Source organism: Pelodiscus sinensis, chromosome 1 (genome assembly GCF_049634645.1).
Source record: "Pelodiscus sinensis isolate JC-2024 chromosome 1, ASM4963464v1, whole genome shotgun sequence".
NCBI classification, from domain to species: domain Eukaryota; kingdom Metazoa; phylum Chordata; order Testudines; family Trionychidae; genus Pelodiscus; species Pelodiscus sinensis.
Window position 1 is genome coordinate 193,026,931 of NC_134711.1, and position 19,979 is coordinate 193,046,909.

Here is a 19,979-nt window from a genome sequence, read left to right on the forward strand (position 1 = left end):
GCCAATTTTTTTTGGATCTGGCAGTTGAAGGGACTTCTCCCATAGTGTACTGTTTAGCTTCACCTCCCTATCTTTCTGACTCTTGCCATCATATTTTAGCAGTGTTTGGCATTTCTGCACCACATGGCCTTTGCCTAGGCCAGCGGTTCTCAAACTTTTCGGGCTCCGGAGCCCTTTACATGCGTAAAAATTTATGCGGAGCCACAGCAGTCCACTGATTGAATGTGTTGTACCTATCGATGTTTCCAGTTTATCAAACTTGCAGAGCCCCGGAGATGTCTTGCAGAGCCCTGGGGTTCTGCAGAGCACAGTTTGAGAAACACTGGACTTGGCATTTTATGCAGTAGGCATGCCCATCCGAAACAGGCATGGGAACCTTGTAGGAGTTGCATTTCTTGAATCTTGGGGAGCCTGGCATTTTGAAGAGGTTGAGGCGAAGGGGAGAAAGAAAAAAAAAACTTTTTGGGAGGAGGAGGGAGGGAAGGGGTTAGTCTAAGAAAAAAATAACTATAGGTGACTAAAAGTGGATAAAAACGAGGAATTTTTCAGAAAAATTTGTTCTTTAAAAGGAAAAAGTAGCACTGCTGAGAAGCTCCGTCTTCTGCCAAGGATGGTAGAAAAGGAACTGAGGGATTTACACTGCGTGTAAGAGACATAACAGCATGATGGCAACTGCGCATGAGCAGCACAAGAAGGCACTGCAAGGGTAAAAATCTCCGATCACGGGTATGAGAATGCACAAACACCTGAGTGGAGCACCCAAAGGGACACCACTCAAACGAGAAGAATGTATTTTTGTAAAGATGGATTGGTACAGTTTTGCCCAGACTGGTAAATTCCCGGCAGTTTTTCAAGGATGAGATAATGCATAGCATATCACCCTGGGGAATTCTTTCTTCTTTTTTTTTAAAAACAAAGTTCTGCACACAATATTTTATAATTCTGTATTATTTCATTTGTCAAAAAAAACACAATATAATCACTCCAGTTTCAATTATTTTGGTAATTTATTTCAAAATAAAAAAGTATGTAAACAATACAGACAACAGAAAAAAAGATTCCCCATGGAGTAAGAGTTGGAAAAAAACCCCACAAAAAGCCCACCCCCTAAACCAACTGTGTTTCAGTTGAGGTGAGGGGATCATGCTGGGCCTCCAGAACTCAATCATCTGCACTCCCATCTCCTCAGAGCCTATCTGCAGGGAACCCACCTCAGAGACCTGCCCACCTCCCCTCCCAGAGGCCAGTCAACAGGACAGTCCCCAGCCCAAACATTTTCCTAACACAGCCTAGCTGCAGGGCACACACCCCACCCAGATATCTGCTTCTCCCACCACAACTCCAGATGTGGAGTACCCTCCTGGACCAGACTAGGGATATAAATTCCCATTTAACTGGCTCACTGGTTAAACACTGTTTTACCATTTAACCAATTCAAGGGGGTCAAAGTAAGGGGAAGGACTGCTTGGGCTAGCATGGGAGTGTCAGGATTTGCTGTGCAGCCTGGAAGGCGCTTGTGTAGATGGCATCTGAAAGCCTCACAGAGGCTTTCTTTTGTGTTTGAGAAACTTGGAAATGGCAGAGGTGCTAAATGACTTCTTTATTGTGGCTATTGGTGCCCAGTTGCAACCATGTTCCACTAATTTTTTTTTTTTTTTTTTAGCAATTTCCATTTCTTCTTCTGTTCAGCAGGAGGTCTCCATGAGCTCTGCAGAAGAAGGTTCTGAGGAGCTCTTATACATTTCAAAAGCAGAAGTTCTGCAGGGAGCACAGGGTGAGCGGGGACTCAAGCAGACTCTATTAGAGGCAGTAAGGGGGAGGGGGGAAAAGACAGGAGATGGTGGTGGTGGGGAAGCCACCTTAAAAGCTAGTTCCCCAATCACAGTCTCTGGGGTGCCACCTACCCCCTTCTCGCTGCCTTAATCAGAGGCAGGGGAGAGAAGGCTAGGGGATGCTGCTGACACACCCCATCTGCAGGGGTCCTAGTGGGGAGCTGGGCCCCACCACAGACAGAGGCCAACTCTGGCTGCCATGTACAGGAACTGGTGCTGGAGCAGTCTCTGTTCGTGGCAGCCCGAGCTAGCACAAGCCCCTATTCACAGCAGCCAGGGCTGGTCACGGACAGGGGCTGCTGGACTCAGCGCGAGCTGGAATCCAGCAGTCCCGGCTCACGCTGATGATCGCTGCGCTTCTGCATTTTAAATGTAGTAAGAGCCTAGTGGAGCCTTTAAAATGCAGAGCCGCAGCATGGGCTCAGTCCCGGCTCAAGTAGGCTCCTCTGGAACTACCCCCCCACTATGGTTCTGCACAGGCACTTATGGACTAATCATCACATTTTAACATCTTTAATGTGCTCGTTCCCAAACACCTGAGGCAATGTGAATCCAGACAGGCACAAAACATTTTCAGCCATCACAGGAATTAAAGCCTGGGGATCAGGGCATGTCTTGTCCCCTGGCTAAGCCCCAGACAGAACCAACAAATATCTAAGTACTGCTAAGGGGTTAACTATTGCTAATTATATACACTAACTCGATGAGGACGAACGTTTCAATGAATGAAGCGTAAGCAATGCTAGTAAGAGCAGCAAACATTCCATGCACTGTCACTGGTGGCAAGAAGGCACTGATAGTAGGGGGAATGGGTGGCATATCTTATACTGCGCTATGTAGACATCACAGCCACTCTCCTACAGATACTGCTGAGGGACAGGGGAGACGGGACGATTTCTGAATGGACATGAGCGAGTACTCAAACAGGATTTACACTACTTCAGATCTCATTTTTTGTATCTTGAAAATCCAGTAATGATATTGTTAAAAAAAAAGTTCAATTATATTTCAATTATTTTTAAAAATGCACATACTCTTCATTAAAGACAGTGCATAAAACTACACATTACAAAAAACATCCAACTCTTCCTCTTCCCTTCACCACAGCAAGACAGTGAGTTAGTCGCTGGCAAGTATCTAATGCCCTAATTAACGTACCCCATTCTTTAAAAGCCTGCAGTCTTCATTGAACATCTCATACATAGATGCATGCTATAAACCAGGGCTACTCAACATGCGGCACGTGGCCTGTATGTTTGTGGCCCGTGGTGCAGTTTGGGTTTATGCAGGGCTCAACACATGGTCTGCGGATGGGATCCTTTGAACATGGCCTCCTCTGGGAACACATTCCACTACAGCAAGGCATCTCCCAGGTGGGGTGAGCACTGAAAGATGCAAGTGGACTGACTGCCTGGAGCAGATGGGTACAGGTTGTCAGCATTTCTAGCCCCCAGAGGAGGTTCTAGAGGAGGTTCTGGGAGAATCAGGGCATTGTGTGAAAGAAGCTATTTGCATATATATGCAACCACACTGAAGTTGTGGTCCTCGGCATGTGCTGAATCACATCACTGTGGCCACCGGGGCTTCCAAAGTTGAGTAGCCCTGCTATAAAACATACAAATAACAACTGAATTGGGTGAACTGACTGCTTTAAAAGGAATGTAGTTTGAGTGACAATTCACTCCTCCTGATAGAAGGTTTGAGGCTTGCCTTGCAATTTGCATAGGACTGCAGATGCAGACAGCCTTTCTTTTGTATGCATACAGTTAGAAAGTGACATTTCCAGCTTGGGTAGACTACAAGAATGTAGCTGTGCTCGAGCCAGCGTACCCAAAATAGTATGGCCATGGTAACAAAGGCAGCAGCTCAGGCTACCTGCCTCACTACAAACCCTCTAAACACCCCGAATTCACACTCAGGCAGCTAGCCCAACCTGCCACATATGCCACTGCTGCCACACTTATTTTTAATGTGAGAATTTGAGCAAAGCTAGGTTTTCTATGTCTGCTAGAACTGAGGATAATAAATCACATCTCCAACTTGGTGTAGGCATACCTTAAGTACCCTGCCACAAGCTCCAAGGATACTGTATGCTCTCCTACCTGAAAACCCTCCAAAAAGGTCTTAAGAAATCAAACACTTCATAGGAGTTAATATATATTATCTAGAGTAGTCATTTTCCCCGTTACCACCAAATTCTTCAATATGGTAATAATTGAGCAGTAGCATAAAATAACTGACAGTAACTGCCACTGTTTTAACCATACCATCTAGTGCAGTAGTAGCAACCTGCAGCCCACCACATGGCCCATCTGGTTAATCCGCTGGCAGGCTGTGAGGTATTTTGCCAACACTGACTGTCTGCAAACATGGCCCCACACAACTTCCAGTGATCATGATTCATCGCTCCTGGCCAATGGAAGCTGCAGAAAGCAGAGGGCCACAGGGTCACTACTTCTCACAACTCCCATTGTCTGGAATCAGGGACTTGCAGCCAGTGGGAGCTGGGGCGGGCGGGGCAGGGGACGGGGGGGACGGGCAACATTAACAAAACATCTCACAGGCCACAGGTTGCCCTCCACTGATCTAGAGAGACTGTGAGACTAAACTTGGTGACGATGATTAACATGACAGAAGTCAGCCAACACTGGCGCTCTTTTTGGTGTGCCAAATAATTCAAAATGAAAATTCTGCAATACTCTAAGTAAAATTCAAGAGCTCAGCCAAAGCACTATCACCTAACTTGTTAGGCCTCCAAATCATTTGTCTTTGTGCTTACATATAATTCTCTAAGATTTTGAGAAAACCAAATGTGAATGTGCTAAAAATCATGTTCACTAATACCAAGGTCTGTACAGACAGATGGGTCACTTGTAACTGTTTGTTTTTTAATTTAAGTGATCTGTCGTCTTTAATTTTACTTCTACTGTTTTCCACTATTCTGATAGTACAAACTGTGACAGCATCCTTTGTACACAGAATTGGGATAGAACTCTTCTAGCTTACAATATTCAAGATAAACATTCAGGATTGCACTCTAGCTGTCTGTTCTTCATGTTCTATGTTCAATCTAGGTCCTTTTTATCTGGGATGAGTCATTCTGGCAAAGCAAAAGAAGGTAACAGATTATAAGGTTCCTCTGATTCCTTTTTTTGATTTTGTCCTTGGCTGGTTTAGGTTCATTCTTGTTAATTACATCAAGCCAAATTTCCAATGAGACTATCATAATAAAATCACCAATTGAATCTGTCAGATCCTTTGGAAACTTCCTTCAATTACTTTTGTAAATTTAGAGCTTCTCTGCAGATTGTTAAGTATGAGTTAACAACACTGAAAATACCTAAGTTGCAAGATCAAACTCAATGTTTTGCTCTCTTCCTTCAATGGACTTTTTAATTTAATACTGCATTTGGTTTATAAAAATAATTTCTGTATTTTGAAATGCGCATAAACACATTTTAGAAAAAGCATCTAATTTTATAGCTTCATATCAATCATATCTTTATCAAATCCCTTCAACTTTAGACATACAGAGTCAAGTAAATTCACATGGTGTCTGGTAATTACTCAACAGATATCACCCATATACCGTATTGATCAGAGGCTTTCACATTTTCCAGTCTGAGAAATCATCATATAATGAAGTCAACACTCCAGACTAAGAATTAAGATAAGCTAGCCATCTTTATGTAGACACACTATGACATTCACTGCTCATGTTCCAAAATCTTTTAGATTGTAGCAAACTAAGTCCCTATAGTACACTATTCCGCTCAGTCCCCTACTTAACAATGAATGAAAATACATTCAAATCTACTAGCCCAACACACTCCTCAGCCACCATTGACTTCACCCATTCTCTATTACCTATAAACTTAAAAAATAATTCTATCATCTTCTTGTTTCCAAATTAGGGGGAGACCACTTCTTAACTTTTAAAATATTTTTCATTCTGAGATACAAATTAAGACCTACTCTTTTGACTATCAAAAACTTCCACAAATTAAATTTGTGCCACGATCAAAAATAAAAACAAACCAAAATAATAAAATAAAACACATGCAGTTTTTTCACTAGAGAAAAACAGGTTTACCAAAGGCAATGGTCCACAGACAACCAATGCATCACAAAAACCTAAATGGTCACATTGGAAACAAGAAGTGTCAGTACACCTGCAGGTTCATATTAAAGGGAGCTAAATAGCTTTCCTTTATTTTTCCATTTAAAAAATTACCATGGTTTTCATAAGACATGATGTTTTCGTACAATTTATCTCAAGATCTGATCAAGCCCATGAAAAGTTTTAAGTCTCCTGAACAGAATGTGATCTGTTTTTGCAAGATTCACATTGTAACAAAATATAAACCAAAGCATTTTGATGAAGTTAGGATTTATTCCAACTTACCACTGAAATGCATTGTAATGGAAGTAGACCAAGCCAAGGCCATATAAAAAGGCAGCATTCTGTAAAGAAAAGAAATACTACTTAAAAATAAGCAAACATGCATTCAGGAACTTCAAACCTATTTTTTGTGCATTCTTAAATGCATGGCTAATACAAATGCTGTCTCCAATATCAGACGATATTTAGGGAGGGTCTCAACAAGATAGTGAGCGAGGTGGAAGGAGATTTAAAAACTCAGAAAGCCTGAACATTCATTTTAAATTTGAGAGCAAATTGCTACTTATAGAGCGATTTCATAACAAAAATATCTGAGCATTCTTACGTTAATGAAATTAAAGTGGGGTATTCTGTTTTGTATGAGAATAATGGGAAAGGTAGTATGGACAGAAGTCCTCAGTTTAAAAAGAGAAGAGGAGAGAAAACATAAAATGCTACTAAAGTCAAAATGCTACTATAGTCAAAATTATGCTTATACTAGCAAACATTTATATTTATAATATACATTGTTATTTCAGTATTTAAAGTACTATGCTACTAAAATAAGCCTAAAATGTGTCTTAAGGAAACTGCATTTGTCACTAATAGGAGAAAGGCCATCAAACTATAATCCAAAGCAAATAATTTTGTTTCTATCGCAGATCATTTATCAGTAGATTTTCTGAAATTCACAAGTCTATTAATTTATTTCCCTGATTTGTAATATTTACATGGAGGGAAGGGGGGAATCAATTGCACTAATGCAATCTAACATCTTTCTAAGAAATTCTTTTTTGAAGAAATTGATCCTTACATCCCCAGGTGATGTCACAATTTAAGGTGGTTGTTTTTTTAAACCGGACATTTATTACACAAGTAATTTTATAAATCATTATCATATATCCCATCTAAAACAGGAATGGGGAATGTTTTCAGAGTTAGAGGCCAATGACCCAAGAAAAAAAATCAGTCAGGGGCTAAGGAGCAAAAATCAAGCCCTCATTGATGTGGCCACCAACTCAGAAAAAAAAAAAAAGACAGACACTCCCTACATTCTCCTTGCACACCAAAGCCTAGGAGGGCCCAGGCTAGTAGTTTTTCTTTGCTCCAGCTCTACGGCATAGTAGTAGGAGAAGGGGTCATGCTGGAGCACCATCTAGGCTCCCCAATGCTGGAGAGGGGCCCTAAGCCTCAGAGACTGGATCCAGAGAAGCTGGAGACCGCAACCAGCCCCCAAGCCTGAGGTCCCCACCCCTATATAAAAATTCAAAACTATTACATAAGTAAGCTTATCACTTTTATAATGTAACAATATACTCAAGATTATCACAAAGTTAAGCGCCTTAAATCAATTACATTACCAACAACATATTTCTGGGGGACTGTCTTAAATGACAATTCTATTTTTGTTCATATTAAAGGAACCAAAACAAGCCAAAGTTTGAATATGAGCTGGAGAACATCCGCCTGACATCTGATGGACCACGGAGGGCAAGAAGTTACATAGCCAAAGATTTCTCAGGAACATTGTGTGTCTAAACGCATCCTATTTATATTAAGAGGGATCCTTTAATTTCATCTGCCTCAGATATTCCCATCGGTTTTGGTATCACACAGGGAAAGACAATCAAGACTGAAATCCACTTTGGCTTCTCAAATCAAATAACCAACTTTTACCTAGAAGACAACTAGTACCCAATGCAGTTCTAGGAGCAGTCTCTGATAAAAACATGTATGTGGGTCCCACCTATTTCTGTCCCATATATAATTTCAATAGAGTTCGAGAGAAAGACACTTCCAAAAGGAGTTGCATAGGATCACATCTGCAGTAATAGATAGTACACAGTACTACCTGAAACTATTAGCATAGGATTGAGCAATACTTTTTGCTGCGGAATCACTCCAAGAATATTGGTAAGAGGTCTTGGGTTACACTTTTCTATTATAACAACAGAGCAGTGCACTCATGCCATGGTGGTCTCACGCTACTCAAAGCTGCCGGCAGGCAAATGTATCTGTGTTCCTCTTGGGAGGTGAGGCAGTGGGCCTCTGCATGCTACTTGCACCCGCAAACACTGGTTCCACATCTCTCATTGGCTGATTTCTGAGCCAATGAGAACTATGAGGATGGTACTGGGGGCAGAGGCAGTGTGTGGAGATCTACTACTCCTCTCCCATAAAGGGGTATGCAGAGACATGTTAGCACTTCTCACCTGGCTCTAAACTGCTGCGATGAGAGGGGGCTGGAGTAGTTCCCCCTCCCCTGTGCAGCCTGCATATTGGACCCCTCATCTCCAGTGACAGCCAAGAGCAATGATTTAAATGAAGAAAAACAAAAACTAATTGAGTTAAGGACCCCAGTACCACCAGGTAATCTTCTAGTACCATATAAGTGGCAGTAAAAGTTGCTAATGTGAAATCAACCATTAGCAGTACAAAAGTATCAGCTGACAGTTTAAAAGTATTCCTGGCCCTCTAAAGAGAGAGCATCACCAGAATAACAGATCTTTAAATGATTTTATTCTTGTATTAAAAGATGTATGCAAGCACAAGCATCTTTTAATTATGAGTTCAGAAAAAAAAGACTGATGAAATGATAAAGTCAGAAAAAAAGTTAATTTTATTCCTTATACCTATAGTAAAGCAATTTGCAAAGCAGAAGATCCAATTAGCAAGCTTTTATTTCAGGCCAAGTAATATGACCAAACTTAAAACAGGACAAAGCTCTAGAGCAGGGGTCAGCAACGTACAGCAAGATGATTCTGAGTGGCATGCACAACGAAAGACTCATGGTATTATGGGTATGTTCAACAGAAAAGTCCCCTTAGTCTCTCCCATTCACAGGAAAGCTTGCAATGCGAGCCGCTGGTCAGGTTTTTACACTTTAGTGGAGGGTCAAACATTTTAGACAAAACAGCGGTCCTTACAAAAGCAAAGTTTAGATGTTCACTCATTTCAGCATTTTTGGAGGGTGAATACGGATTTGTTCAACATAAAGCCATGCTGTTTGTGCTCTCTGTTGTGAGAGCATTATTTGCAGCACATCAAGTGTCCAATGACATTTTCAGACAAAGCATGAGAAACATTTCAAGGATGAAGTGGACAAGGATGAGTCAAACAGGTCATCACGAGGTACAGAAAACAAAGTGGTGTCTAACTTCTTTGTCATTAAAAATCAAGCCACAGAGAGGAGTTACAAAAACACACAATATGTTGCAAAACATAGAAAGCCATTTACAGACAAAAAATATATGAAATAGGGAAGATATAGCAAAGATTTTGGTTAATCATTTTGGAGGAAAGCAGAATTGATATCCAAAAAATATTTTCAGTGACAACTGACAGTGTCCCTGCTATGGTAAAAAAAAGAATAGAAGGGATTTGTAAAGATCATTGAGGATCAAATTCGCCACTCAACAGTACATTTTCATTGCATTATTCATCAACAAAATCTTTCTGCCAAAATTTCGAACTCTAAGCTTAATAATGTAACGACTACAGCTGTGAAGATTGTGAATTCTCTTGTTGCTTGATCTGCCTTTACATATCGGCGGTTTCAAGCTCTTTTTGAGGTGAATACAAGTCCATCCCACTTCACAGCAATGTTCACTGGTTAAGCCGTGGGAAGGTTCTGATATGCTTTGTGTACAGCCTTGATGCAATCAAGATCTTTGACAGAAAAAGGTCAAAACTACCAGAAACTGGATGACAACTGGGTCGTACAACTAATGTTTCTAACTGGCATCACCGCACATCTAAACAAACTCAACCCAAACTGGTACGGAACATGGAAGACATTTGTTGCAAAACTTGTCTTTTTTTCCTTAGGACATCGACACCTCAACTTTCTCCTATTTCCAACAGCTTAAATAACTAATGAAATACTGCACTATCAATGTTGCTCAGATTAGAATGTATATACAAGAATTTGCATCAGATCTTTTGTCAGATTTCAAGATTTCCAATGTTTTGGCCTGATGTTTTCATAGACTCACAGAATCATAGAGCTGGAAGAGACCTCAGGAGATCATCAAGTCCAGCCCCCTGCCCAAGGTAAGACCAATCCCAACTAAATCAACCCAGCCAAGGCCCTGTCAAGCCGAGACTTAAAAACCTCCAGGGATAGAGATTCCACTACCTCCCTAGGTAACCCATTGCTGTACTTCACCACCCTCCTAGTGAACTAGTTTTTCCTAATGTCTAACCTAGACCTCTCCCACTGTAACTTGAGACCACTGCTCCTTGTTCTGCCATCCATCACTACTGTGAACAGTCTCTCTCCATTCTCTTTGGAACCTCCCTTCAGGAAGTTGCAGGCTGCTATCAAATCCCCCCTCACTTCTCTTCTGCAGACTAAACAAACCCAAATCCCTCAGCCTCTCCTCGAAGGTCATGCGCTCCAGCCCCCTACTCATTTTGGTTGCTCTCCGCTGGACCCTCTCCAATGCGTCCACGTCCTTTCTATAGTGGGGGGCCCAGAACTGGACACAATACTCCAGATGTGGCCCCACCAGAACCGAATAAAGGGGAATAATCACTTCTCTAGATCTGCTGCCAATGCTCCTCCTAATGCAACCTAATATGCCAATAGCCTTTTTGGCTACAGGAGCACACTGTTGACTCATATCTAGCTTCTCATCCACTGTAATCCCCAGGTCCTTCTTTGCAGAACTGCTACTTAGCCGGTCGCTCCCCAGCCTATAACAATGATAGGGATTCTTCTGTCCCAAGTGCAGGACACTGCACTTGTCCTTGTTGAACCTCATCAGATTTCTTTTGGCCCAATCCTCTAATCTGTCTAGGTCACTCTGGACCCTATCCTTGCCCTTCAGCATATCTACCTCTCCCCCTAGCTTAGTGTCATCTGCAAACATGCTGAGGGTGCAATCTAGCCCCTCATCTAGATCATTAATAAAAATATTGAACAAAACCGGCTCTAGAACCAATCATTGCGATACTCTGCTAGAAACCGACTGCCAACCTGATATTCAGCGTTGATCACTACCCGTTGGGCCTGACCGTCTAGCCAGCTTTCTATCTATCTTACAGTCCATTTATCCAATCCATACTCCCTTAACTTGCTGGAAAGAATATTCTGGGAGACCTTATCAAAAGCTTTGCTGAAATCAAGGTATATCACATCCACTGACACTCCCATATCCACAGAGCCAGTTACTTCATCAGAGAAGCTAATCAGATTGGTCAGGCAGGACTTGCCCTTTGTGAATCTATGTTGATTATTCCTGATCACTTTCCCCTCTTCCAAGTACCTCAAAATGGATTCCTTGAGGAACCCCTCCATGATTTTTCCGGGAACTGTGGTAAGGCTGACTGGTCTGTAGTTCCCTGGACTGTCGGTCTTCCCTTTTTTAAAGATGGACACTACAGTTGCCTTTTTCCATTCATCTGGGATCTCACCCGATCTCCACGAGTTTTCAAAGATAATGGCCAAAGGCTCTGCAATGACATTTGCCAACTCCCTCAGAATCCTCGGATGCATTAAAACCGGACCCATGGGTTTGTTTATGTCTAGCTTTTCTAAATACTTCCTAACTTGTTCTTTCCTCACCAAAGGCTATCCACCTCCTTCCCCCACCACGTTGTCTAGTGCATTTGTCTGGGAGCTGACCTTTTCCGTAAAGACAGAAGCAAACAACGCATTGAATTTTTCAGCTTTTCCCACATTATCTGTCACTAGGTTACCTCCCTCAGCCAGTAAGGGCCCCTCACCCTTTATGATCACCCTCTTATTGCCTGTAGAAACTCTTCTTGTTACTCTAAATATCTCTTTCTAGCTGCAATTCCAATTGTGCTTTCGCCTTCCTGATAACTCCCCTGAATTCTTGAGCAATATATTTATATTCTTTCACTTCATCTGTCCAATTTTCTACTTCTTATAAGCTTCCTTTCTGTGTTTAAGCTCACCAAGGATGTCCCCAGTAAGCCAATCTGGTCACCTACCATATTGCTTTTCTTGCTGCACATTGGGATGGTTTCTTCCTGTGCCTTCCATAAGACTTCTTTAAAATACTGCCAGCTCTCCTGGGTTCCTTTCCCCTTCACATAAGCTTCCCAAGGAATCCTGCCCATCAGTTCTCTGAGGGAGTCAAAGTCTGCTTTTCTGAAGTCCAAGGTGTGTATTTTGCTACTCTCCTTTCTTCCTTTGGTCAGGATCCTGATATCTACCATTGCATGATCACTGCTGCCCACGTTGCCACCTGCATCTACTTCCCCTAGTAGTTCCTCCCTGTTTGTGAGCAGCAGGTTAAGCTGTGCATGACCCCTGGTAGGTTCCTTCAGCACCTGTACCAAGAAGTTATCTCCAGCATTCTCCAAAAACTTCCTGGATTGTCTGTGTACTGCTGTATTGGTCTCCCAACAGATGTCAGGGTGATTAAAGTCCCCCATGAGAACCAGGGCCTATGATCTGGAAGCTTCTCTCAGTTGTCTGAAGAAAGCCTCGTCCACCTCATCCACCTGATCTAGTGGTCTATAGCAGACACCAACCATAACATCATTCTTGTTGCTTCCACCTCTAAACTTTACCCATAGACTCTCAACAGGCTTTTCACCCTCTATATACTGGAGCTCTGAGCAATCCTATTGCTGTCTTACATACAACTCCTCCTCCTTTGCTCCCCTGACTGTTCTTCCTGAACAGTTTATACCCTTTCATGACAGTGTTCCAGCCATCCCACCAAGTCTCCGTTATTCCAATCAAATCATAGTTCTTTGACTGGGCCAAGGCTTCTAATTCTTCCTGTTTGTTTCCCTGGTTTCTTACATTTGTGTACCAACACCTTACATACCCAGTTGATCGCCCTACCTTCTCCATTCGAGTCAGGGGTCCTCCTTTGTTGCGCGTTCCTCCTTGTGTTTCTTCCCAGTAGCCGACTTCCTCGCTTACCTCAGGGCTTTGGACACCATATCCCAACAAACCTAGTTTAAAGCCCTCCTCACTAGGTTCGCAAGCCTGCCCGCAAAGATGCTCTTTCCTCTCTTGGTTAGGTGGATCCCATCTCTTCCTAGAAATCCTTGTACTCGGAACAGTGTCCCATGGTCGAAGAAACCAAAGCCCTCTCTCCGACACCACCTGAGCAACCATGCATTTACTTCCTCAATTCGACGATCCCTACCCGGACCTTTTCCTTCAACTAGAAGGATGGATGAGAACACCACTTGCACTTCAAATTCCTTGATCCTTCTTCCCAGTGCTACATAATCTACAGTGACCTGCTCAAGGTCATTCTTGGCCGTATTGTTAGTTCCTACATGGAGAAGCAGGAAGGGGTACTGATCTGAAGGTTTGATCAGTTTTCGAAGACTCTCGGTCACATCATGAATGCGAGCTCCCATTAAGCAGCACACTTCTCAAGATTGCAAGTCAGGACGGCAGATGGAGGACTCAGTCCCTCTTAGGATGGAGTCCCCGACCACCACCACACATCTTCCTCTTGTGGGGGTGTTGGTCATGGAACTCCCCCATCCCTAGGACTACGCATCCCATGCCTTCCGGTAGATAGTGTTCCCTTCTGATTTCTTCCCTGAGAGGTTCCTGCCAAAGCATTCTCCACCACAGTACCTGTGGAGAGAGCCTGAAAGCAGTTACTTACCTCTACAGGAATGGGGGATACCTGACTTGGCCTTCTTCTAGAGGTTACATGCTGCCAGTTCTCTTCCTTGTCCTGTACTGCCCTCACTGGCTCTTCAGTGTGCCTTGCCTGCCTTCTATCAAGGAAGTCTTCCATCCTCTCTGATGGAACATAGGGTCGATACTTGGGCCTCAAGTCATCTAGTTTTTTCTTCCAAAATGGTGTCCGGCTGGCACTTAGTGCAGATGAAATCCCTTCTTTTTTCCAGGAGGAAGACAAACATGGCACATGCTGTGCAGGTAACAACAGCAGACCTATCACCATCCATACCTGCCTTCCTTCTGAGAGAATCCTCAGATGTTATTAAATGAGTCCTTGAAGGGCAGGAGAGAGAAAAGAAAAAAAATTTCTTCAAGGAAAAGAGCACCAAACACTACGGGTGACTCCCAGGATGAATTCCCAGGAAAACTACCAGGTTGGCTGCTGCCCTGCTTGCTGCTCTCTGTGTTTGATCTGGGTGTCTTTTTTAGAAGGCTGAGGCTAGGCCCATCTCAAAGCCTTGCCTCTGATGCAGTCAACCCCTGAAGGCCTACCAAAGCCCAGGAAGTTTTAATGAAGTTTTCCTCCGTAATCAAACCAGACAACTTTGATACCAGCAAATTGGTGTTTCAGAGGATATGTATTGAGGATTTCGAAATGCAGCTCATTGAATTACAATTCTCAGACTTATGGGCCTCAAAGCTTAGGGTTCTGTGGCACACACTTGAGGCTACCGAGAGAGATCATGACCCGATAGAATTCCACGTGAAACCTGACTGAAAAAAGTAGCATTTTTACTGCTCTTAGCGTTTGGCTCTGCAGACATCTGTGAACAGAGTTTTCACGTATAAAGTCAATTCTTTGTCCCTCCCGGAGGCAGGTAATGGCTGAAAATTCAGAGGCTTGTGTGCTGCTTAAAGTACCAAGCTATGAGCCTGAGATCGGAAAACTCAGCAAGGAAAACCAAGGCCAAGAATCACACTCAACGGTAAGATCTGCTTCTTTAATCTATTTATTAATGAAGCTAATAAAAATCTAAGTAGGACTATTATTGATTTTTAAAAGCATCAATGGCATGCAGATCCGTAAACAGAAGTGAGTAAGTTAAACCTTGGCACACCCCTTTTGAAAGGTGCTGATCCCTGCTCTAGAGCAATATTACTACTCTACGTATATAACACTTGATCACAATACAATGGCCACACAAAAGTCATGCTTCAAAGTGAAAAGTTCAGGCTAAAATCAAACAGAAATCTTTTTCATGTTCAAAAATCTTATTTTTGTGGGGGCCAATGACCTTCTCAATGTGGCAAAAGCTGAGTTCTAAATGAATTCCATTATAATTGCCCTCTAAATCTGAACAGTGATGTTTTGATCCCTACCATCCTCCCAGCTACCTATTTGGAGAGGGAGGGCAAGAGAAAGAGAAAAATTATCTTGAACACAGTTAATTTCTATATTTCCCAGATTCTGTTAATGTGTTAGGAGTCGGCTTTTTGTTGTATTTGACTAGTTTTGTTATTTAAAGGTTTAGGTTTATTTTTTTTAGGTTTCATCTTTGTTAAGGGCGCTGTAGCTGGCAAAGTACAGTACTCATTTAATGCCCAACAGACAGACTGAGGAAACTGCTGCGTGCTGGGAATATGGAGGCAATAAGGGGTTGAGGTAGGAGACTAATTTCTGACTATTTGTACTCTTCAAATTCTGTTCCAAACAGGAGACAAAGTAGGGAAAGACCATACAACAGAGGAGTAGGGTGATTATTAAACTTCCTATTACTATAAATATGCATTGCATGTGCTCATGCTCCTTAAGTACATCCTACATGCACCCTAGACTCAAAGTTTTTAAGAAGCATGTGCATTCTATTAAAACCAGCCTCACTGTAAATATACATTATTTAATATCCACAATACGTTCTCATTGAAGGCACACTAGTGTTCCAATAGGAAGCATTACAAATTAACAGGTGTGAAACACAGATAGTACCATGATAAAAGCCAGCCAACCAAACTTAGAGACACTAACCTACATTTATTTTTATTTGAAACCCCCATCTCAAGAAAGGATATCCTCCAAGCCCAATACTGATATATCATAAGATGTGCTAACAGATTCACGAGACCAACAAAGTTACTCACCTTTTGTAACTCGTTCAAGATGTGTTGTTCACATCCAGTCCAATAAGGTATATACGCATGTGCATGCCCAGTAGCCAGAAGATTTTTTCACTTAGCTAGCCATAGGGTCAGCATGAGCACACCCTGGAGTGATGCCTTCATGGTGCCCAATACAGAGCCCTGCCGACCTTCCCCCCTCCCCATGGAAGGGGTCCCTGAAGAGAGACGGGGAGGGGATAGAGGGAATGGATATGAAAAGGTATGGAGTAGCCCATACTGACAATCTCTAGAACTCACTGGTTGGATGTTATTTCAGTCCATTAGTGGAAAAACGACCCTAGCCAGTGGGTAAATCAGAGGTTGGATAGTGCCAGTGACAGTATGGTGGGGATGTTGCTTGAGCCCTCAACCAAAACTTCAAATTTGCTGCTTTGTCGATGGTTGGTTCAAATTAACTTGTTGAAGTGTTGTGGTCTGCACCTCTGCTGTCTGCCTCTGCCTGAAGCCATACTACTTGGTTGTCTGTATCACGCTCTGGGCCTTGAGTAGGTGTTGTACTTCTATTGCTTGTTCTGAGGTGAATGCATCCAAAGTGTTCTTAGAGTGTGTGAATCTTTCATAGAATGCAAGACTTTGGTCTTTCTGGCAAAGAAGTTGGTTCTGTCGAAGGAGAGGTTTTCAACCTTGAGTTGAGCTCCCTGGGTATTCCAGATGCCTGGAAATTTGACACTCTACGCATGACAATCAGAATGGCCATGCTGTGGGCAGCAGTGTCTGACATCCAAGGCTGACTGCAGAGTGGTACGAGCAACGGTATGGCCCTCCTGGATTATATTTTGAAGTGGAGGTAATTTCTCTTCTGGAAGGAACTGCAAAAGTTCCTGTAGTTTTGGAATAATTGGTATATAGTCATAGTTGGTAAGAAGTGCAGAGTACTTCGCAACTTGTGGTTGTAGAGTGGCAGAGAAATAGACTTTTCTGCAGAGGATGTCAAGCAATTTTGTGGTCCTTGTTCTGAGGGGTGGAACTGAATTGTGAGTGCTCTATAGTGCACTGAGTGGACTACTAGGGAGTTTGGAGGGCAATGTGAAAAGAGGAAATACATACCTTTGGCTGGCACGAAGTATTTTCTGTCTGCCCTCTTCATGGGTGAGACAGAAGCAGGTGTCTGCCAGATTGTATCGGAAGGTGCAGGATAGCGTCATCTATGGGAAGTACTATTTTTGAGGCTGTAGCAAGTTACAATATATGAAGACTATTGTGCTTCTCTACTTTCTGGAGGTCCAGCTCCTGCGCATTTGTCCACTCTCTTGAACAACTCCTGAAATTGCTTTATAATATCAGTTGGAGTCAGAGTGGTGGGAATAATGGCCTCATTGGGCAATGAGGAGGAGTTGTGTGTATTTCCCCTTCAGACAAGAGTCTTCATCCTCAGACTGGTGTTCCGGGGAATCTGATGCAGTGTCATGGGTCTGGTATGGGACTTGGGTGGCTTTCTTGCTGGGTTGAAGGAGCTGTGTGATGTTCTCCTGTGGGCCGACCACGTGTCCCACGAATAGCCTGGATATGGGGGCAGAGGGTTTGGCCGGTGATGATCATACCAACGTGGAGACAATGAGTGGCATGTGGGTCGAACGTACCAACCGTGGCTCCCAGAGTGGAAGCCTCTGTATGAAAAAGGAGTGGAGGGAGGAGAAGCAGCTTGCTGGCCCCATGTCAGCCTCACTAATAGAAACAGATGGAGCTGGGGACTCAGGCGAATACATAGAATGGGCCAATGATGCCGGTGACTGCAGCACCAACGGGATTTGTTCAGTCGGTGCCATGGTGTGTTTTAATATTTCTTTATGCGGAACCATCTTGGTCGGTGCCACTGGTATCATGGGCATGTCAGCATGGTTTGGCTTTGATGCTGTCTTCAGTGCCGAAATGTGTGTTTTAGGTGCTGTGTTGAGTGATGGTGTTTATGATGCTGATCATAGAATAATAGGACTGGAAGGGACCTCGAGAGGTCATCGAGTCCAGCCCCCCGCCCTCAAGGCAGGATCAACCTCCATCTACACCATCCCTGACAGATGTCTATCTAACCTGTTCTTAAATATCTCCAGAGAGGGAGATTCCACCACCTCCCTTGGCAATTTATTCCAATATTTGACCACCCTGACAGTTAGGAATTTTTTCCTAATGTCCAATCTAAACCTCCTCTGCTGCACTTTAAGCCCATTACTCCTTGTCCTGTCCTCAGAAACCAAGAGGAACAAATTTTCGCCTTCCTCCTTGTGACACCCTTTTAGATATTTGAAAACCGCTATCATGTCCCCCCTTAATCTTCTTTTTTCCAAACTAAACAAGCCCAGTTCATGAAGCCTGGCTTCATAGGTCATGTTCTCTAAACCTTTAATCATTCTTGTCACTCTTCTCTGTACCCTTTCCAATTTCTCCACATCTTTCTTGAAATGTGGCGCCCAGAACTGGACACAGTACTCCAGCTGAGGCCTAACTAGTGCAGAGTAGAGCGGCAGAATGACTTCACGAGTTTTGCTTACAACACACCTGTTGATACAACCTAGAATCATATTTGCTTTTTTTGCAACAGCATCACACTGTTGACTCATATTCAACTTGTGGTCCACTATGACCCCGAGATCCCTTTCCGCCATGCTCCTTCCTAGACAGTCGCTTCCCATCTTGTATGTATGGAACTGATTGTTCCTTCCTAAGTGGAGCACTTTGCATTTCTCTTTATTAAACCTCATCCTGTTTACCTCTGACCATTTCTCTAACTTGCTAAGGTCATTTTGAATTATGTCCCTATCCTCCAAAGAAGTTGCAACCCCACCCAGTTTGGTATCATCTGCAAACTTAATAAGCGTACTCTCTATCCCAATATCTACATCATTGATGAAGATATTGAACAGTACGGGTCCCAAAACAGACCCTTGAGGAACTCCACTTGTTATCCCTTTCCAGCAGGATTTAGAACCGTTAACAACAACTCTCTGACTACGGTTATCCAGCCAATTATGCACCCACCTTATCGTGGCCCTATCTAAGTTATATTTGCCTAGTTTATCAATAAGAATATCATGCGAGACCGTATCAAATGCCTTACTAAAGTCTAGGTATATGACATCCACCGCTTCTCCCTTATCCACAAGGCTCGTTATCTTATCAAAGAAAGCTATCAGATTAGTTTGGCATGACTTGTTCTTCACAAACCCATGCTGGCTATTCCCTATCACTTTATTACCTTCCAAGTGTTTGCATATGATTTCCTTAATTACCTGCTCCATTATCTTCCCTGGGACAGACGTTAAACTGACCGGTCTGTAGTTTCCTGGGTTGTTCTTATTCCCCTTTTTATAGATGGGCACAATATTTGCCCTTTTCCAGTCTTCTGGAATCTCCCCTGTCTGCCATGATTTTTCAAAAATCATAGCTAAAGGCTCAGATACCTCCTCTATCAGCTCCTTGAGTATCCTGGGATGCATTTCATCAGGACCTGGTGACTTGCTGACATCTAACTTTCCTAAGTGACTTTTAACTTGTTCTTTGTGTATCCTATCTTCTAAACTTACCCTCTCTCTGCTTGTATTCACTACGTTAGGCACACCTCCAGACTTCTCGGTGAAGACCGAAACAAAGAAGTCATTGAGCATCTCCGCCATTTCCAAGTTCCCTGTTACTGCTTCTCCCTCCTCACTAAGCAGTGGGCCAGCCCTGTCCTTGGTCTTCCTCTTGCTTTTAATGTATTTATAAAAGGTCTTCTTGTTTCCCTTTATGCCTGTAGCTAGTTTGATCTCATTTTGTGCCTTTGCCTTTCTAATCTTGCCCCTGCATTCCCGTGTTGCTTGCCTATATTCATCCTTTGTTAGTTGTCCTAGTTTCCATTTTTTATATGACTCCTTTTTTATTTTGAGATCATGCAAGATCTCCTTGTTAAGCCAAGCTGGTCTTTTGCCATATTTTCTATCTTTCCTACACAGCGGAATTGTTTGCTTTTGGGCCCTTAACA

The 19,979-nt window shown here is 42.9% G+C and overlaps 1 protein-coding gene across 4 annotated transcripts in view; it reads right to left on the bottom strand.

The window, feature by feature from the left end:
* KDM6A (lysine demethylase 6A) overlaps positions 1–19,979 on the bottom strand; it is a 299,506-nt gene that overhangs the window by 141,505 nt on the left and 138,022 nt on the right. For all 4 annotated transcript variants that reach the window (XM_075912756.1, XM_075912767.1, XM_075912747.1 and 1 more), the window contains exon 5: positions 6,238–6,296. In XM_075912756.1, coding sequence (XP_075768871.1) covers positions 6,238–6,296 — 59 coding nt within the window. The remainder of the gene's footprint in view (positions 1–6,237; positions 6,297–19,979) is intronic.